At 44.2% G+C, this 18,636-nt stretch overlaps 1 protein-coding gene across 1 annotated transcript in view; it reads left to right on the plus strand.

Annotated features, from left to right (window-relative positions):
• The window catches only part of LOC120066966 (RPE-retinal G protein-coupled receptor-like), a 35,249-nt gene extending 19,130 nt beyond the window's left edge, over positions 1-16,119 (plus strand). Inside the window, exons 4-7 of the mRNA XM_039018304.1 lie at positions 6,403-6,556; positions 8,295-8,412; positions 15,381-15,494; positions 15,976-16,119. Of these exons, the coding sequence (XP_038874232.1) occupies positions 6,403-6,556; positions 8,295-8,412; positions 15,381-15,494; positions 15,976-16,119 (530 nt within the window). The remainder of the gene's footprint in view (positions 1-6,402; positions 6,557-8,294; positions 8,413-15,380; positions 15,495-15,975) is intronic.
• Positions 16,120-18,636: the final 2,517 nt, after the last annotated feature.

The raw sequence follows: 18,636 nt of genomic DNA on the forward strand, positions 1-18,636 counted from the left end.
CGACCACCCGTTTTGCGGAAAGGACGCTGCTAAACGACTCCTGTCCCTCCGTTAAGGCTCCCAGAGTGTTGCTGAAATGGCATGTGAGTTCCACACCCTCGCCGCAGAGAGCAGCTGGGATGAGGAGTCTCTTCAGGGAGCATTCCGGAACTCACTCACTGAGACACTAAAAGACGATTTGGTGTCCAGGGTTGAGCCTGATGATCTCGATTAACTAATTTCTCTCACTATCCGCATTGATAACCATCTCCGGGAGCGGCGGAGGGAGAGGGTAGTTAAGGTTGCAAGTTCCTTAACATCTGCTTCAGTGCCTTGTTATTTTCCTTTGACTGTATCCCAACCCCAGACATGTTCTGAACCCATGCAGCTCGGCATGACCCGTCTATCTCCAGAGGAGAGGCAGCGGCGTGTCGAATTATTTTTAAAGTAATGATGGACTGTCATTTCTCTTTGCTTATTTGAGCTGTTCTTGCCATAATATGGACTTGGCTTTTACCAAATAGGGTAAAACATCTGCTCCTGCCAAACCCCCTAGTGGTCATCTGGTGTTTGCTTGACTCGTGAATTGTTTCAATGAGCACTTTGTATCATCTGGTAGGCTGTTTGATTCAGTGTCCTCTGTCTCTGTACAACCCTGTGTGGATGAACCAGTGAGAGCTGGTCAAACTTTTAGCTTTTTGCCATTCTCAGTGCAGGTGGTACATAAGCCCTGAAATCCTTAGATCAAAGAAAGCCTGCAGGTCCTGATCTTTTGGATCCCTGCTTTTTAAAACTGGCAGCTGATTTCATAGCTGAACCACTTACATATCTGTTCAATCTAACCCTGGAATGTAATGAATTTGCTAACTATCTGTCTGATAGAACTCAGTGCACTCAATTTGATGGGCTTATGTCTGTCCTTAATGGTGTGCCCCAAGGCTCTGTACTTGGTCCTCTCTTATTCACTATTTATATAAATGATTTAGACAAAAATGTCCAAAATGCACAACTTCATTTTTATGCTGATGATACTGTTATTTACTGTTGTGCCTCGTCTCTTACAAAAGCTTTCCAGAACTTGCAAACTGCTTTTTATACTGTTCAACATACCTTGTGTCAATTGAAGCTTATCCTCAATACTGACAAAACTAAACTAACGGTGTTTTCTAATGCAAGAAATAGACCTCTGAACCTTTCACCTATTACTACCTGTCAGGGCAAGGAGATTGAGGTTGTAACCTCATATAAATATCTTGGAATTCTAATTGATGATGGCCTCTCTTTTAAATTGCGTATTCAACAACTTACAAAAAAATTGAAGCTGAAATTGGGATTTTATTTTAGGAATAAGGCCTGTTTTTCTTTTGAAGCCAGAAGGAGGCTAGTATCAGCTACATTTATGCCTTTACTAGACTTTGGGGATATTTTATATATGAATGCTTCCGCACAGTGTTTGAGATCAATTGACACTCTTTACCGTGGCACTTTGAGATTTATTTTAAACTGCAAAACCCTTACGCACCACTGCACTTTGTATACCAGGGTTGGCTGGCCTTCTCTAGTCACTGGTATACTTTTATTTACAAAGCCGTTTTGGGTTTACTACCTTTTTATTTGGGCATTCTTATTGATCAGAAATGTACTCTCTTCGTTCGCTGGACTTTATCCTGCTAACTGTTCCAAATGTCCGAACTGAATTTGGTAAAAGGGCTTTTATGTACTCTGCGCCATCATCTTGGAACACCTTACAAAATACTTTTAAACTGGAAGAATTTGTACCGATTGGTGTTTTTAAATCACTGATGAAGGATTTTGAGGCTGATTCCCTGACCTGTCAATGTTTTTAATTTGCTGTTTTTGATTTTGTTATACTCTTGTGAATTCAATGGTTTTTACTAGATTACTTGTAGTTTTTCATGTCTGTCTGTAATTTTTGTAATGACTTGGTGCTGCCTATCTTGGCCAGGACGCTCTTGAAAAAGAGATTTTAAATCTCAATGAGCCCTTCCTGGTTAAATAAAGGTAAAAAAAAAAAAAGTGGCACCTGTAGAGGGAGGGGTACTGTCACATCTGCTCCTGCCACACCCCCTAGTGGTCATCCGGTGTCTGCTTTACCTGCAGCCATTCTCTCTCTCTCGACGTTGAGACTGGTGTTTTGTGGGTACTATTTAATGAAGCTGCTAGTTGAGGACTTGTGAGGTGTCTGTTTCTCAAACAAGACACTCTAATGTATTTGTCCTCTTGCTCAGTTGTGCACCGGGGCCTCCCACTGCTCCTTCTATTCTGGATAAAGCCAGTTTGCACTGTTCTGTGAAGGGAGTAGTACACAGCGTTGTACGAGATCTTCAGTTTCTTGTCCATTTTGAGCCTGTAATCGAACCCACAAATGCCGATGATCCAGATACTCAACTAGTCTTAAGAAAGCCAGTTTTATTGCTTCTTTAATCAGAACAACAGTTTTCAGCTGTGTTAACATAATTGCAAAAGGGTTTTCTAATGATCAATTAAAATGATAAAGTTTGATTAGCTAACACAACGTGCCATTGGGACACAGGAGTGATGGTTACTGATAATGGGCCTCTGTACGCCTATGTAGATATTCCATAAAAAATCTGCCGTTTCCAGCTACAATAGTCATACATTGTATTTCTGATCAATTTGATGTTATTTTAATGGACAAAAAATGTGCTTTTCTTTCGAAAACAAAGACATTTCTAAGTGACCCCAAACTTTTGAACGGCAGTGTATGTATGTCTGTGTGTGTGTGTATATATATATATATATATATATATATATATATACTGTGTATATATTTCCATTGTTCTTATATTTGTTACTTTCATCCCCGGTAAGTACCTGCATTAATTAGGCCCTGTATGTGGCCAACAACTGGCCAATGGGAAGCATTTTGTTTTGTTGTATTTCAAGCAAATAGTAAACCAATATTAACCATGTTGAGCTTAGACCTACTTCAAGACAAGGATCAACATGAATTGTATTATATTACCCCCCTTATCTCTTCTCATTCTTTGGGTATGTCGCAGATGGAATTTGTGATTTGAAACCATAAAATCTGTGGAATTACATCCAATAAAACAAAATACAGCTACAATTGAGGAAATATGAAGACAACCCTTAAAGGTTTTATTATGAACACTTCCTCAGAGATTCCCTCTTGTCCTGCCCTACCAAAAATGTACATGTTAAAATCAAAATAATACAATAATTACACATTTTATTGTAACACGTAAAACATGCTGTCACGTTCCTGACCTATTTCTGTTAGTTTGTTGTATGTGTTAGTTGGTCAGGACGTGAGTTTGGGTGGGCATTCTATGTTGTCTGTTTCTATGTTGGTTTAGGGGTTGCCTGGTATGGCTCTCAATTAGAGGCAGGTGTTTGGCGTTCCTCTAATTGAGAGTCATATTTAGGTAGGTTGTTTCACAGTGTTCGTTGTGGGTGGTTGTCTCCTTTGTCAGTGTCTGTATGTTACGCCACACGGGACTGTTCCGGTTTTTGTTAGTTCGTTCGTTTTATGTAGTCTGTTTTCCTGGTTCATGCGTTCTTCACGTTGTATGTAAGTTCGTGTCCAGGTCTGTCTACATTCGTTTATTTGTTTTGTAATTATTCAAGTGTTTGTCGTGTTTTTCCGTTTTGTCTAATAAATCATTATGTATCCACAACCCGCTGCACGTTGGTCAAATCCCTGCTACTCCTCTTCGGATGAGGAGAAGGAGGAAGTCCGTTACAGAACCACCCACCAAACCCAGATCAAGCAGTGGGTTAATGGACAGCAACGACAGCGCACGAAGCAGGATTTATGGTCTTGGGAGGAGATCATGGAAGGAGAAGGACCATGGGCTAAAGTGGAGGTGAATCGCCGCCCATGGGAACAGCTGGAGGCAGCTCGGAGAGCGGAGGAAACCGGAGAGAGGAACCGGCGTTATGAGGGGACGCGTCTAGCACGGAAGCCCGAAAAGCCCGTGAGTACTACCCAAAAATTTCTTGGGGGGGGGCTAAGAGGTAGTGGGCCGAGGGCAGGTAGGAGACCTGCGCCCACTTCCCAGGCTAACCGTGGAGTGAGAGGGCGTCGTACTGGTCAGACACCGTGTTATGCGGTAAAGCGCACGGTGTCCCCAGTACGCGTGCTTAGCCCAGTGCGGGCTATTCCACCTTGCCGCACTGGGAGGGCTAGGTTGGGCATCAAGCCGGATGTCATGAAGCCGGCCCAACGTATCTGGCCTCCAGTACGTCTCCTCGGGCCGGCGTACATGGCACCAGCCTTACAGGTGGTGTCCCCGGTTCGCCTGCATAGCCCAGTGCGGGTTATTCCACCTCGCCGCACTGGCAGGGCTACGGGGACCATTCAACCTGGTAAGGTTGGGGAGGCTTGGTGCTCAAGAGCGCGTGTCCTCCTTCACGGTCCGGTATTTCCGGCGCTACCTCCCCGCCCCAGCCCAGTACCACCTGTTCCTCCTCCACGCACTCTCCCTATGGGGCGTGTCTCCAGTCCGGTGCCTCCAGTTCCGGCACCACGCACTAAGCCACCTGTGCGTCTCCAGAGCCCTGTACACACTGTTCCTTCTCCCCGTACTCGTCCTGAAGGGCGTGCCCTTAGCCTGGTACCACCAGTGCCGGTACCACACACCAGGCCTACTGTGCGCCTCAGCAGGTCAGAGTCGGCCGTCTGCCCAACGCCGCCTGCGCTGCTTGCCTGCTCAGCGCTGCCCGAACTGTCTGCCTTCCCAGCGTGGTCTGAACTGTCTGCCTGCCCAGCGCTGCCCGTCTGTCCCGAGCCTTCAGAGCCGTCCAGCCAGGACCAGCCAGAGCCGTCCAGCCAGGACCAGCCAGAGCCGTCCAGCCAGGACCAGCCAGAGCCGTCCAGCCAGGACCAGCCAGAGCCCCTCAGCCAGGACCAGCCAGAGCCCCTCAGCCAGGACCAGCCAGAGCCCCTCAGCCAGGACCAGCCAGAGCCCCTCAGCCAGGACCAGCCAGAGCCCCTCAGCCAGGATCTGCCAGAGCCCCTCAGCCAGGATCTGCCAGAGCCCCTCAGCCAGGATCTGCCAGAGCCCCTCAGCCAGGATCTGCCAGAGTCCCTCAGCCAGGACCTGCCAGAGTCCCTCAGCCAGGACCTGCCAGAGTCCCTCAGCCAGGACCTGCCAGAGTCCCTCAGCCAGGACCTGCCAGAGTCCCTCAGCCAGGACCTGCCAGAGTCCCTCAGCCAGGACCTGCCAGAGTCCCTCAGCCAGGACCTGCCAGAGTCCCTCAGCCAGGACCTGCCAGAGTCCCTCAGCCAGGACCTGCCAGAGTCCCTCAGCCAGGACCTGCCAGAGTCCCTCAGCCAGGACCTGCCAGAGTCCCTCAGCCAGGACCTGCCAGAGTCCCTCAGCCCGGAGCTGCCGCCCCTTATCCCGGTGCTGCCGCCCCTTATCCCGGTGCTGCCCCTTCATTTAGGTGGGTTTAGTTGGAGGGTGGTCATTGGGAGGGGGATACAGAAGCGGGGAGTGACTATGGTGGTGTGGGGACAGCGTCCGGAGCCTGAGCCACCACCGTGGTCAGATGCCCACCCAGACCCTCCCCTAGACTTTGTGCTGGTGCGCCCGGAGTTCGCACCTTAAGGGGGGGGTTATGTCACGTTCCTGACCTATTTCTGTTAGTTTGTTGTATGTGTTAGTTGGTCAGGACGTGAGTTTGGGTGGGCATTCTATGTTGTCTGTTTCTATGTTGGTTTAGGGGTTGCCTGGTATGGCTCTCAATTAGAGGCAGGTGTTTGGCGTTCCTCTAATTGAGAGTCATATTTAGGTAGGTTGTTTCACAGTGTTCGTTGTGGGTGGTTGTCTCCTTTGTCAGTGTCTGTATGTTACGCCACACGGGACTGTTCCGGTTTTTGTTAGTTCGTTCGTTTTATGTAGTCTGTTTTCCTGGTTCATGCGTTCTTCACGTTGTATGTAAGTTCGTGTCCAGGTCTGTCTACATTCGTTTATTTGTTTTGTAATTATTCAAGTGTTTGTCGTGTTTTTCCGTTTTGTCTAATAAATCATTATGTATCCACAACCCGCTGCACGTTGGTCAAATCCCTGCTACTCCTCTTCGGATGAGGAGAAGGAGGAAGTCCGTTACACATGCATTCTACTGGTCTGTGCGTTCACAGCTAGTTTGAAGTACATTTTTTGTTTATTTTATGAATGTGTTGTATATCTGTCTGGTCCTGGAAAGCAATAGGGGTGAGGGGATATTTCATATATACATTGGAATGGTGGAGAGTAACGGTGTGTGTTGTGCTCATAGAAATACAATAATAAAAATATATTTCTGAGCACAGCACACACCTTTACTCTCCCTCTCCATTCCAATGGGAAATATACATTATTGAAATAGAATCTATTCTAATCATTGTATTTCTATGGTTGTGCTTCTCATCAGGGACAAAGCTACAGTGGAGCAGTGCCATCACTCTGACTATCTTCATCTGGCTGTTCACCGCCTTCTGGTCCGCCATGCCCCTCATCGGCTGGGGAGAGTATGACTACGAACCCCTCAGAACCTGCTGTACTCTGGACTACAGCAAAGGAGACAGGTCACGAACACACCCACATACCTGCACACGCACATGGACTACAGCAAGGAGACATAACACACAAACATCTTCACAAATGGCAAAAAGACAGATTGATGGGCAGACAGACATACGCGCATACACACACACACACACAAATACAAAAAAACATGGCCTACAACAAGGCAGACAGGTCATACACACATACAAATCAGAAATACATTACTGTTCAAAAGCTTGGGGTCACTTAGAAATGTCCTTGTTTTTGAAAGAAAAACACATTTTCTGTCCATTAAAATAACATCAAATTGATCAGAAATACAGTGTAGACATCGTTAATGTTGTAAATGACTATTGTAGCTGGAAACGGCAGATTTTTTTATGGAATATCTACATAGGCACGTGCTCCAGCAGGTATATCTCACTGGTCACCCCCAATGCCAATTCTCCCTTTGGCCGCCTCTCCTTCCAGTTCTCTGCTGCCAATGACTAGAACGAACTGCAAAAATCTTTGAAGCTGGAGACTCTTACCTCCCTCACTAGCTTTAAGCACCAGCTGTCAGAGCTGCTCACAGATCACTGCATAGCTCATCTGTAAATAGCCCATCCAATCTACCTCATCCCCATACTGTATTTATTTATTTATTTTGCTCCTTTGCACCCCAGTATCTCTACTTGCAGATTCATCTTCTGCACATCCTACCATTCCAGTGTTTAATTGCTATATTGTAATTACTTTGCCACCATGGCCTATTTATTGCCTTACCTCTCTTATCCTACCTCATTTGCACATGCTGTATATAGATTTTTCTACTGTATTATTGATTGTATGTTTGTTTATTCCATGTGTAACTTTGTGTTGTTGTATGTGTCGAACTGCTTTGCTTTATCTAGCCCAGGTCGCAGTTGCAAATGAGAACTTGTTCTCAACTAGCCTACCTGGTTAAATAAAGCTGAAATAAAAAATTAAATAAATAAATAGGCGTACAGACGCCCATTATCAGCAACCATCACTCTTGTGTTCCAATGGCACATTGTGTTAGCTAATCCAAGTTTTTCATTTTAAAAGGCTAATTGATCATTCGAAAACCCTTTGGCAATTATGTTAGCACAACTGAAAACTGTTGTTCTGATTAAAGTCCTTTAGATTAGTTGAGTATCTGGAGCATCAGCATTTGTGGGTTTGATTACAGGCTCAAAAACCTTTCTTCCTAAACTCGTTCTGAGAAATTAAGGCTATTCCATGCTAGAAATTGCCAAGAATCTGAAGATCTTGTACAACGCTGTGTACTACTCCCGTCACAGAGCAGTGCAAACTGTCTTTAACCAGAATAGCCTTTTAAAATTATTAACTTGGATTAGCTAACACAACGTGCCATTGGAACAGAGGAGGGATGGATGCTGATAATGGGCCTCTGTACACCTATGAAGATATTCCATAAAAAATCTGCCGTTTCCAGCTAAAATAGTCAATTACAACATTAACAATGTCTACACTGTATTTCGGATCAATTTGATGTTCTTTTACTGGACAAAAAATGTGTTTTTCATTCGAAAACAAGGACATTTCTAAGTGACCCCAATCTTTTGAACGGTTGTGTACATCATTGCCAAAACCTTCCGCCCTGCCATGTCTATCAACCTTAGTACAGTACATGGTTTTCAGAGTATTGTCTCTTTCTGTAGTGTAAAACATCCATTTTGGCTCCCCAGATGCACTTGTTTCATAACATCCTCTGTTCTTTCTTCTCCTAAACAGGAACTATGTGTCCTACCTCATCCCCATGGCCATTTTCAACATGGCCGTCCAGACCTTTGTTGTCATTACCTCCTACAAGTCCATTGGCCAGAAGTTCAAGAAGACCGGAAACGCCAGGGTAAGAAGTGTTAACTCGAAATAACACAACGACAAGGTTCCAGTTTAACAACGTTTACTAAACCGTATTAGCACACTACATGGTTGCCATTGCACTCAGGCCAGGTTCATCAACAACAAGACTGCTGCGCAGGCCCACTAATAACAGTGATAGCCTGTAATATCATAAATATAGGGATACTTAAATCATGAACTTAACAAGAAGCATGTCCACTATTATTGTCATACATGGCCCTGTTCCGATACTGTCAACATGCACCCTTCCCTCCTTGCTACCTTGAAGGAATCACTGCTCTAACATGAATTGATAGGTGAATGCAAGTGAATCATAGATTATATTTCCAGATTTCACAGAACCAGTCATGTCAAATCAGTGATACCTTCAAAGATTGCTGCATTTAAAAAGTATCCACTCAGTTCCAAACCCAAAATGTTCCCCCTGTCTATCGATGACTGACCACTGCTTATTTGAGTACTAGGGAGGAGAAACAATCCCAATAGTGCTAATGTTAATCTATTTAGTCTTTTCAGCCCTGCAAGGTGTAGACCAGGGGTGGGAAATTCCAGTCCTCGAGGGCCTGATTGGTGTCACAGTTTTGCAGCAGCCCCAGCTAACACACCTGACTCCAATAATCACCTAATCATGATCTTCAGTTTAGAATGCAATTTGATTCATCAGCTGTGTTTGCTAGGGATGGAGAAAAAGTGTGAAACCAATTAGGCCCTCGAGGACTGGAGTTGCCCACCCCTGGTGTAGACCATGAAGGCCCCATGGTTTGGAATGCAGCCACTGTGCCTTAAAGGAATCCATTGTACTGTTGAATAGACACAGTAGACTAGTAGAGTATACTGTAGGTCCCACCACTAGGGCAGTGGCGGTCAAGAACTGTTGTCAGCCTGTGATTGTCAAGCAAATAACTGCCGGTTTCACGGTAATTGACTGGTAATGTACATCTTCTGACTACCACACATAGCCTACAAGCCACTAATGCAGACATTTGGAACATCTACATTTTAAAAAGTCTAATCAATCTATTTAATATAGCTTACACCATCACAATAAATCCATTATTTAATTTAGACAGATCTAAAGAAACATCATATGAAGAAAATCTAGTCTATTTCAGAAGAACAGAATAGCAAACTGCTGTCCTTATGTTAGGCCCCGATCTGACTATGCCATATGGCTTTGGGCTACACTAGTTCATTTAGCAGACAAGATTTGCTTAAAATTCATTGTATTCTTCATACTATAAAATAAAATAATATAAAATAATGACAATTAAACATACCTGAATAAAATAAAAAGGATATTTTCTCCAAACGATTTCCGAGAGTGTGTGCATTCTATTCTGTGTTGAGCAGTTAACAAAGAAACAGGTCCTCCTGTATGCTTAATTTGTAGTTATTTATGTAACTTTAGTTGGTGATACAAACGTTAGGCTATATGTTGTGATTTTTGAAACATTCTAAGGCTGCATGATGCGACTAAATGTTCCAAACATACTCTGGGACAGTTGTGGGATGCGATAGATCCCAAATTAATACAACCACCCGTATCAAAAAACCTTTTAAAAGCAATGAGGCTGATGCAACAGATCAGAACTTAAAATGTTGATAAACTCTTAGGCTATTTCTTCACATTATAAGTGCAGCAATACACACACGGCAGTAGGCTATAAGCGTGAATGTTCCAAAATGCTATCAATTAGTGGGAAAAAAACATTCTCAAAGTTGACCGCAAATGCGATTATTTATGCAATGCTTTATTATAAAGGCCATTTTATGGTGAAAATGATCTCCCCCAACCTTGAAACTCACACACTGCCTATGTATGCCAGTTAGGCTCTACACCGGTTGTAAAGCGGATTAATGTGCTTAATTTTAAGAAGTTATTTGGCCACTTTATTTATGATACAAACCTTATAAATACACTGCTCAAAAAAATAAAGGGAACACTTAAACAACACAATGTAACTCCAAGTCAATCACACTTCTGTGAAATCAAACTGTCCACTTAGGAAGCAACACTGATTGACAATACATTTCTCATGCTGTTGTGCAAATGGAATAGACAGGTGGAAATTATAGGCAATTAGCAAGACACCCCCAATAAAGGAGTGGTTCTGTAGGTGGTGACCACAGACCACTTCTCAGTTCCTATGCTTCCTGGCTGATGTTTTGGTCACTTTTGAATGCTGGCGGTGCTTTCACTCTAGTGGTAGCATGAGACGGAGTCTACAACCCACACAAGTGGCTCAGGTAGTGCAGCTCATCCGGGATGGCACATCAATGCGAGCTGTGGCAAGAAGGTTTGCTGTGTCTGTCAGCGTAGTGTCCAGAGCATGGAGGCGCTACCAGGAGACAGGCCAGTACATTAGGAGACGTGGAGGAGGCCGTAGGAGGACAACAACCCAGCAGCAGGACCGCTACCTCCGCCTTTGTGCAAGGAGGAGCACTGCCAGAGCCCTGCAAAATGACCTCCAGCAGGCCACAAATGTGCATGTGTCTGCTCAAACGGTCAGAAACAGACTCCATGAGGGTGGTATGAGGGCCCGACGTCCACAGGTGGGGGTTGTGCTTACAGCCCAACACCGTGCAGGACGTTTGGCATTTGCCAGAGAACACCAAGATTGGCAAATTCGCCACTGGCGCCCTGTGCTCTTCACAGATGAAAGCAGGTTCACACACACATGTGACAGACGTGACAGAGTCTGGAGACGCCGTGGAGAACGTTCTGCTGCCTGCAACATCCTCCAGCATGACCGGTTTGGCGGTGGGTCAGTCATGGTGTGGGGTAGCATTTCTTTGGGGGGCCGCACAGCCCTCCATGTGCTCGCCAGAGGTAGCCTGACTGCCATTAGGTACCGAGATGAGATCCTCAGACCCCTTGTGAGACCATATGCTGGTGCGGTTGGCCCTGGGTTCCTCCTAATGCAAGACAATGCTAGACCTCATGTGGCTGGAGTGTGTCAGCAGTTCCTGCAAGAGGAAGGCATTGATGCTATGGACCGCCCGTTCCCCAGACCTGAATCTAATTGAGCACATCTGGGACATCAAATCTCGCTCCATCCACCAACGCCACGTTGCACCACAGACTGTCCAGGAGTTGGCGGATGCTTTAGTCCAGGTCTGGGAGGAGATCCTTCAGGAGACCATCCGCCACCTCATCAAGAGCATGCCCAGGCGTTGTAGGGAGGTCATACAGGCACGTGGAGGCCACACACACACTACTGAGCCTCATTTTGACTTGTTCTAAGGACATTACATCAAAGTTGGATCAGCCTGTAGTGTGGTTTTCCACTTTAATTTTGAGTGTGACTCCAAATCCAGACCTCCATGGGTTGATACATTTGATTTCCATTGATAATTTTTGTGTGATTCTGTTGTCAGCACATTCAACTATGTAAAGAAAAAAGTATTTAATAAGAATATTTCATTCATTCAGATCTATGATGTGTTATTTTAGTATTCCCTTTATTTTTTTGAGCAGTGTATATAGGCCTATGGGCTAGGCTACTCCTGTGTGACTACAATTTGAAAAAGTAGAGAAAATAAGGCATGCATTGTTTCTTGCCATCAAATCAAACTTTATTTGTCACATGCGCCGAATACAACAAGTGTAGACTTTACTGTGAAATGTTTACTTACAAGCCCTTAACCCAACAGTGCAGTTCAAGAAGAGTTAAGAAAATATTTACCATGTAGACTAAAATAAAAAGCAATAATAAACAGTAACACAATAAGAATAACAATAACGAGGCTATATACAGGGGGCGCCGGTACCGAGTCGGTGTGCGGGGGTACAGGCTAGTTGAGGTAATCTGTACATGTAGGTGGGTGTGAAGTGACTATGCATAGATAATAAACAGCAAGTAGCAGCAGTGTACAAAAGGGAGGGGGGGGTCAATGTAAATTGTCCGGTGGTGATTTTAGTAATTGTATAGCAGTCTTATGGCTTGGGGGTAGAAGCTGTTGAGGAGCCTTTTGGTCCTAGACTTGGCACTCCGGTAACGCTTGCCGTGTGGTAGCAGAGAAAATAGTCTATAACTTGGGTGACAGGAGTCTCTGACAATTTTATGGGATTTCTTCTGACACCGCCTATTGTATAGGTCCTGGATGGCAGGAAGCTTGGCCCCAGTGATGTACTGGGCCGTACGCACTACACTCATTAGCGCCTTACGGTCAGATGCCGAGCAGTTGCCATACCAGGCGGTGATGCAACCGGTCAGGATGCTCTCGATGGTACAGCTGTAGAACCTTTTGAGGATCTGGGGACCCATGCCAAATATTTTCAGTCTCCTGAGGGGGAAAAGGTTTTGTCCTTCCCTCTTCACAACTGTCTTGGTATGTTTGGACCATGATAGTTCGTTGGTGATGTGGACACCAAGGAACTTGAAACACTCGACCCGCTCCACTACAGCCCCGTTGATGTTAATGGGGGACTGTTCGGCCCGCCTTTTCCTGTAGTCCACCATCAGCTCCTTTGTCTTGCTCACATTGAGGGAGAGGTTGTTGTCCTGGCACCACACTGCCAGTTCTCTGACCTCCCTATAGGCCGTCTCATTGTTGTCGGATCAGGCCTACCACTGCTAAGTCATTTGCAAACGTAATGATGGTGTTGGAGTCGTGCCTGGCCATGCAGTCGTGGGTGAACAGGGAGTACAGGAGGGTCCTAAGTACACATCCCTGAGGGGCCCCAGTGTTAAGCATCCGTGTGGCAGACGTGTTGTTGCCTGCTCTTACCACCTGGGGGCGGCCCGTCAGGAAGTCCAGGATCCAGTTGCAGAGGGAGGTGTTTAGTACCAGAGTCCTTAGCTTAGTGATGAGCTTCGTGGGCACTATTCTGTTGAATGCTGAGCTGTAGTCAATGATCAACATTCTCACCTTTTGTCCAGGTTAGAGAGGGCAGTGTGGAGTGGGCTTGAGATTGCGTCATCTGTGGATCTGTTGGGGCGGTATGCGAATTGGAGTGGGTCTAGGGTGTCCGGGAGGATGCTGTTGATGTGAGCCATGACCAGCCTTTCAAAGCACTTCATGGCTACCGACGTGAGTGCCACGGGGCGGAAATCATTTAGGCAGGTTACCTTCGCTTCCTTGGGCACAGGGACTATGGTGGTCTGCTTGAAACATGTAGGTATTATAGACTCGGTCAGGGAGAAGTTGAAAATGTCAGTGAAGACACTTGACAGTGTACACGATGGGCATCATTCAGTGATAATACATCATTCACAAATGAAAGACTAATGTTGTCACCCATCAGACTTTTCTTAATTCAAGTTTGTCTTTACATATACTAAATAATATATGTGGGAAATTAGTTTTGATTTAGAATGGACCATAATCATGTACCTGTCTCTGAATAGGGTCAGGGGAAAAAAATACATGTCATCTTAAATAGCGAATGGAGGACGCTTTTCCCATGATTCATTTTCATGCGAAGCCAGGTAGGCTATACTCCTGTTGTAAAGTGAAGCAATGTGCTTAATATTAGCAAAGTTAAGGAATAAATTTAGTAGGCCTAGATTATAGAAACCTGATGGGATCCCCCTCCTTTTTAATAAAGGCCATCAAAACGCTGAGTGAGAAAAGAATGTCATAGCCTATAGAAATGTTGCACAACATGATCTCATGGGCTCTCATGAAGTGTTTAATATGATTTTCGATTGCATTTGCATTGATGTCAGAGTGATTTAGAGGGACAATAGAGTTCTGAGTACCAGGAAGTTAGCAAGTTTGGTAGGCTACTAATGACCATCAGCGACATCAGAGCTTGACTAAACGGTCACGTGGAATTTGACTGCGGTCATGAATCATGACTGCCCGGTGACCATAACATCCCTAGGTCCCACACGAGACTGGAGGGACTGAATCAGGTTGGGACTGAATCTCGCTCTATATGTTGCATAAGCCAATTACTCGCGGTGGTGAAGCTAGGACTTAGCCGGAGCACAAAGGCGTCTATGCTGCAGGAAACAATGAGCTCTTCTCACTAAGGCAGCACTGTTACTGTTACGTAACCTTCAAATAGCATCACACACACAGACATGCTCTCGCTCTCTCAGATACGCTTTATTAGCATGAATGATAAAGCCACTGTTGCTAAAGCAAAGTGAGAGAATGACATCAACAATAACAGTAATACTGATTGCAGAAAGGGGAAAACATATATGTTCTCTCTTTGTCTCTCTTGCTTTCTCTCATAAATACACACACACACAAGGCCGCACTTTCAAAGAGTGTCCAATAACTCAAATGCACGAATCACGTCATTATTACTTTGGAAACACAAAACACAGAAAGCAAAGCCCCCTCTCCTTTCAGATGCCCCAGTGTTGGGTTTCTGCTAGGAAGGTCCACAACACTGTAAACAACCACATCATTAACATTCCTGTATGGATACAAAGGTTGTATACATGGCAAAAGGCATTGCAGTCTTTGCGTCATTTGTACTCAAAAAGAACACATACTCTAACAAAACTGTTAACCCTAAGTATAGTGTAGTATGAGTATGAAACATGGGATTACTCTGAATGGTCAGTGAACAACGTTTTACTGTGTACCTGTTTTGGTGCCTTATGTCTTTGTTTACAAGCAGAACATTGAGTTGAGTTGATTATGAAATGATGGTAAGCCAGATATTGTGTTTTTATCCCAGCCGTTATCCCAGGCTTGTGACCAGGGCGTCACATGCATGTAAGCATGTGACGTTTTTCGCTCTTTCTTCCAATATTCATTGTCGAACAGTAACAATCCTTTCTCTCTCTCCCTCCCTCTCCTATTTTCTTTCACCCCTTTTCCTCTCCTTCTACTCCCCCTTACGCTGTTCTTTCTCCTCTCTCTCTCTAATTAATTCAAATGGCTTTATTTGAATGGAGAGTGTAACCACATACATTACAAAAGCAAACATAGAGGAACATATTAAATCAATGGTGTTGGAATTAAGTAATAATACCCCTATCTCTACAGTTCAACACTGCCACTCCCCTGAAGACATTTTTGTTCTGCTGGGGACCCTATGGAGTCCTGGCCTTTTACGCTGCTGTTGAGAATGCCAACCTGGTCTCTCCCAAGATAAGGATGGTGAGGACAATACACACGTGCGCACACACTCACATGCGTGGGGAAACACACACACACACGCGCATCTAATCTAACAGTAGACCACATATAGATTTCTCAAGGTCATATTACTTTGTGTATGCCAAAAGTCTTTTACACCATTTACCAAATACACAAACACCCTAAAGCAAATACAATACTTTGGGTTTCTGTGTAATATAGTAGCCATTAATTGCACTGCTTGATGATCTAACTAATGGTCATTTGGTCCCCAAAGGGGCCATTACACTACTTGTGTAGTGCAATAGCCCATGCAGGAATCAAGCTCACAACTCTGGTGTGCCAAATATCATACTCCAACCAACTGAGTCAATCAAGCGCTCTATATATCTATATTTTATCAAACTTGCTGTACAGTACTTTGACACAAAATGTGTACCACCTTTTTGAACTTGCTAGTACTGAGACATTGACATTGCTCTGTTTGGCTTTGTGTTTGTAGCTGGCTCCTATTCTGGCAAAGACCTCTCCCACCTTCAACGTTTTCCTGTATGCCCTGGGCAATGAGAACTACAGAGGAGGCATCTGGCAGTTCCTTACTGGGGAAAAGATTGAAGTGCCTCAAATTGACAACAAGTCCAAATAAACTAAGCATGCGACAATCACATACACATTTTTTATTTATTTAACCTTTATTTAACTAGGCAAGTCAGTTAGGAACAAATTCTTATTTAAAATGACGGCCTAGGAACAGTGGGTTAACTGCCTTGTTCAGGGGCAGAACGACAGATTTTTACCTTGTCAGCTCTGGGAGTTGATCTAGCAACATTTCGGTTACTGGGCCAACGCTCTAACCACCAGGTTACCTGCCGCCCCAAACAAACTGTTTTCTAACAGGAACGTTGTCGTGGATTCATTCATGTCAATGGACCTGGACTTCACCTTATTGTATTTGTGTGTGTGTGTAAGTGACATTTTAGTCAGGGGTTAACGTGGAGTGATGTTGTGTTTGTTGTGACATTGGGATGTATTTTATGTTCACATTGTCTTGCCTTGATCTGTTTCACCTGTCCTTGTGATTGTCTCCACCCCCTCCAGGTATCGCTTATTTTGCCCAGTGTATTTATCCCTGTGTTTCCTGTCTCTCTGTGCCAGTTCGTCTTGTATGTTTGTCAAGTCAACCAGCATGGTTTTCCCGTTCTCCTTTTGCTATTCTCTTTTTGATAGTCTTCCCGGTTTTGACCCCTGCCTGACTGGACTACTTTCCCGCCTGCCTGATCATTCTGCCTGCCCTGACCTTGATTCTGCCTGCCCTTCGGTACTTTTTGAACTCTGAACTGGTTTTGACCCTTTTGCCTGTCCACGACCATTCTCTTGCCTTACCCTATTGGATTATTAAATATTGTAAGACTCCAGCCATCTGCCTCCTGTGTCTGCATCTGGGTCTCGCCTTGTGTCATGATACACACTCTAGTTTAGGATGGGCTGTTTGCAGTAGATACATCATGCCCACGGCTCCTATGTTGTGAAAATGTTGTGAAATATGTGCCGGTACTCATTTTGTTTGCCGGCACTGTTTATATTTCGGTGCAGAAACGCTACAATACTTTTGCGCTAATATTTTATATGACTTGCAGGAACTCAAGCAGTAAAACATTTGAGGTGCCGGTACTTAACTCCAGTGAGCTCCTGCCCAAGCACTGATTATAATGGTTCATACTGTACATGCGTATAACAACTCTTGCTATAACAATACATTATAACCACATCAAAGAGCATCATACTTGCTGGCTTTAAGCATAGTGTTACCAATATTTCCATTCGTCAGACATGCTACTACATTGCATTCCTTTGAAGCTGGATAAGTTAATGTAAAGAGTAGAAATTGCCAGACATAAATCCCTTATTATCTCTAGTCCCAATGTAGCTCTATAATGGTCATCCATAGATTGGGCATTCCAATCTTGCTTTGTAGGCTATAACGGGCAAAGGTCCTGGTTGAGCTACCAAGCAGTAAAGCAGCAACACTCAGCAATCCTACCAACAATGGTGCTTTTAATGAAAAGAAATCCCACCAGCCACCTTGATATCATAAGAAAGAAAGATATTTATTGTATGTGCTCTTCATAACTTTTCGCCATAAATTCTATACGTGGAGATTCTAGGTATTGCATGCTCAACAAAATGTTGTAAATATATAAATAGTAAGTCACAAACAGAAGAAAGTCACGAACAGAAGAGGTATTGTGTGAATACAGAATACACAGTCTGCCGATATGCCCACAGTTTCATAAACAGTGCTGACCTGTTGCACCCTCTACAACCACTGATTATTATTATCTGACCATGCTGGTCATCTATGAACGTTTGAACATCTTGGCCATGTTCTGTTATAATCTCCACCCGGCACAGCCAGAAGAGGACTGGCCACCCCTCAGAGCCTGGTTCCGCTCTAGGTTTCTTCCTAGGTTCCGGCCTTTCTAGGGAGTTTTTCCTAGCCACCGTGCTTCTACATCTGCATTGCTTGCTGTTTGGGGTATTAGGCTGGGTTTCTGTACAGCACTTTGTGACATCAGATGATGTACGAAGCGCTTTATAAATACATTTGATTGATTGATTGATAAACATATCTCATGATCCAAAAGCAAATGAGCCATCATTAACAAAAACAAATGATGATTGGCAAATAAATGCAAGACTGGTTTTGATAGTTTTTTGCTCATTAACACTGCATATTTTTCAAATATATTTATTTATTTTGCAAACACAAATTGGTAAATATGTTTTTCTGAATGTGACCACATTTGTGACGACACATTACATTTGTGACCTGCATTTTACATATTTCTGACCTGCATTACATTTTTGACTTGCCTCAGATTTGTGAGTTGCTCCACGTATTTGTGAGTTGCTCCACGTATTTGTGAGTGGCCTCACATATTTGTGAGTCGCGTTGTGCAGATTATTATTTCACTGTTCGTCTACATTACGAAGCATGTGACAAATACAATTTGATTTGTAGACCATTTTGTGGTTTGGTTGGAATGCACTTCATTTTGAGAGAGCTACCGCTAAGAGTGTTGTTTATAAAGTGTACATGATGCTGCCTTGTTTGACTCGCAGTTGATAGTTTGTTGATAGTTGGAGCATCTACAGTATCAAC

The sequence above is a fragment of the Salvelinus namaycush genome, chromosome 22, assembly GCF_016432855.1.
Source record: "Salvelinus namaycush isolate Seneca chromosome 22, SaNama_1.0, whole genome shotgun sequence".
Taxonomy (NCBI): domain Eukaryota; kingdom Metazoa; phylum Chordata; class Actinopteri; order Salmoniformes; family Salmonidae; genus Salvelinus; species Salvelinus namaycush.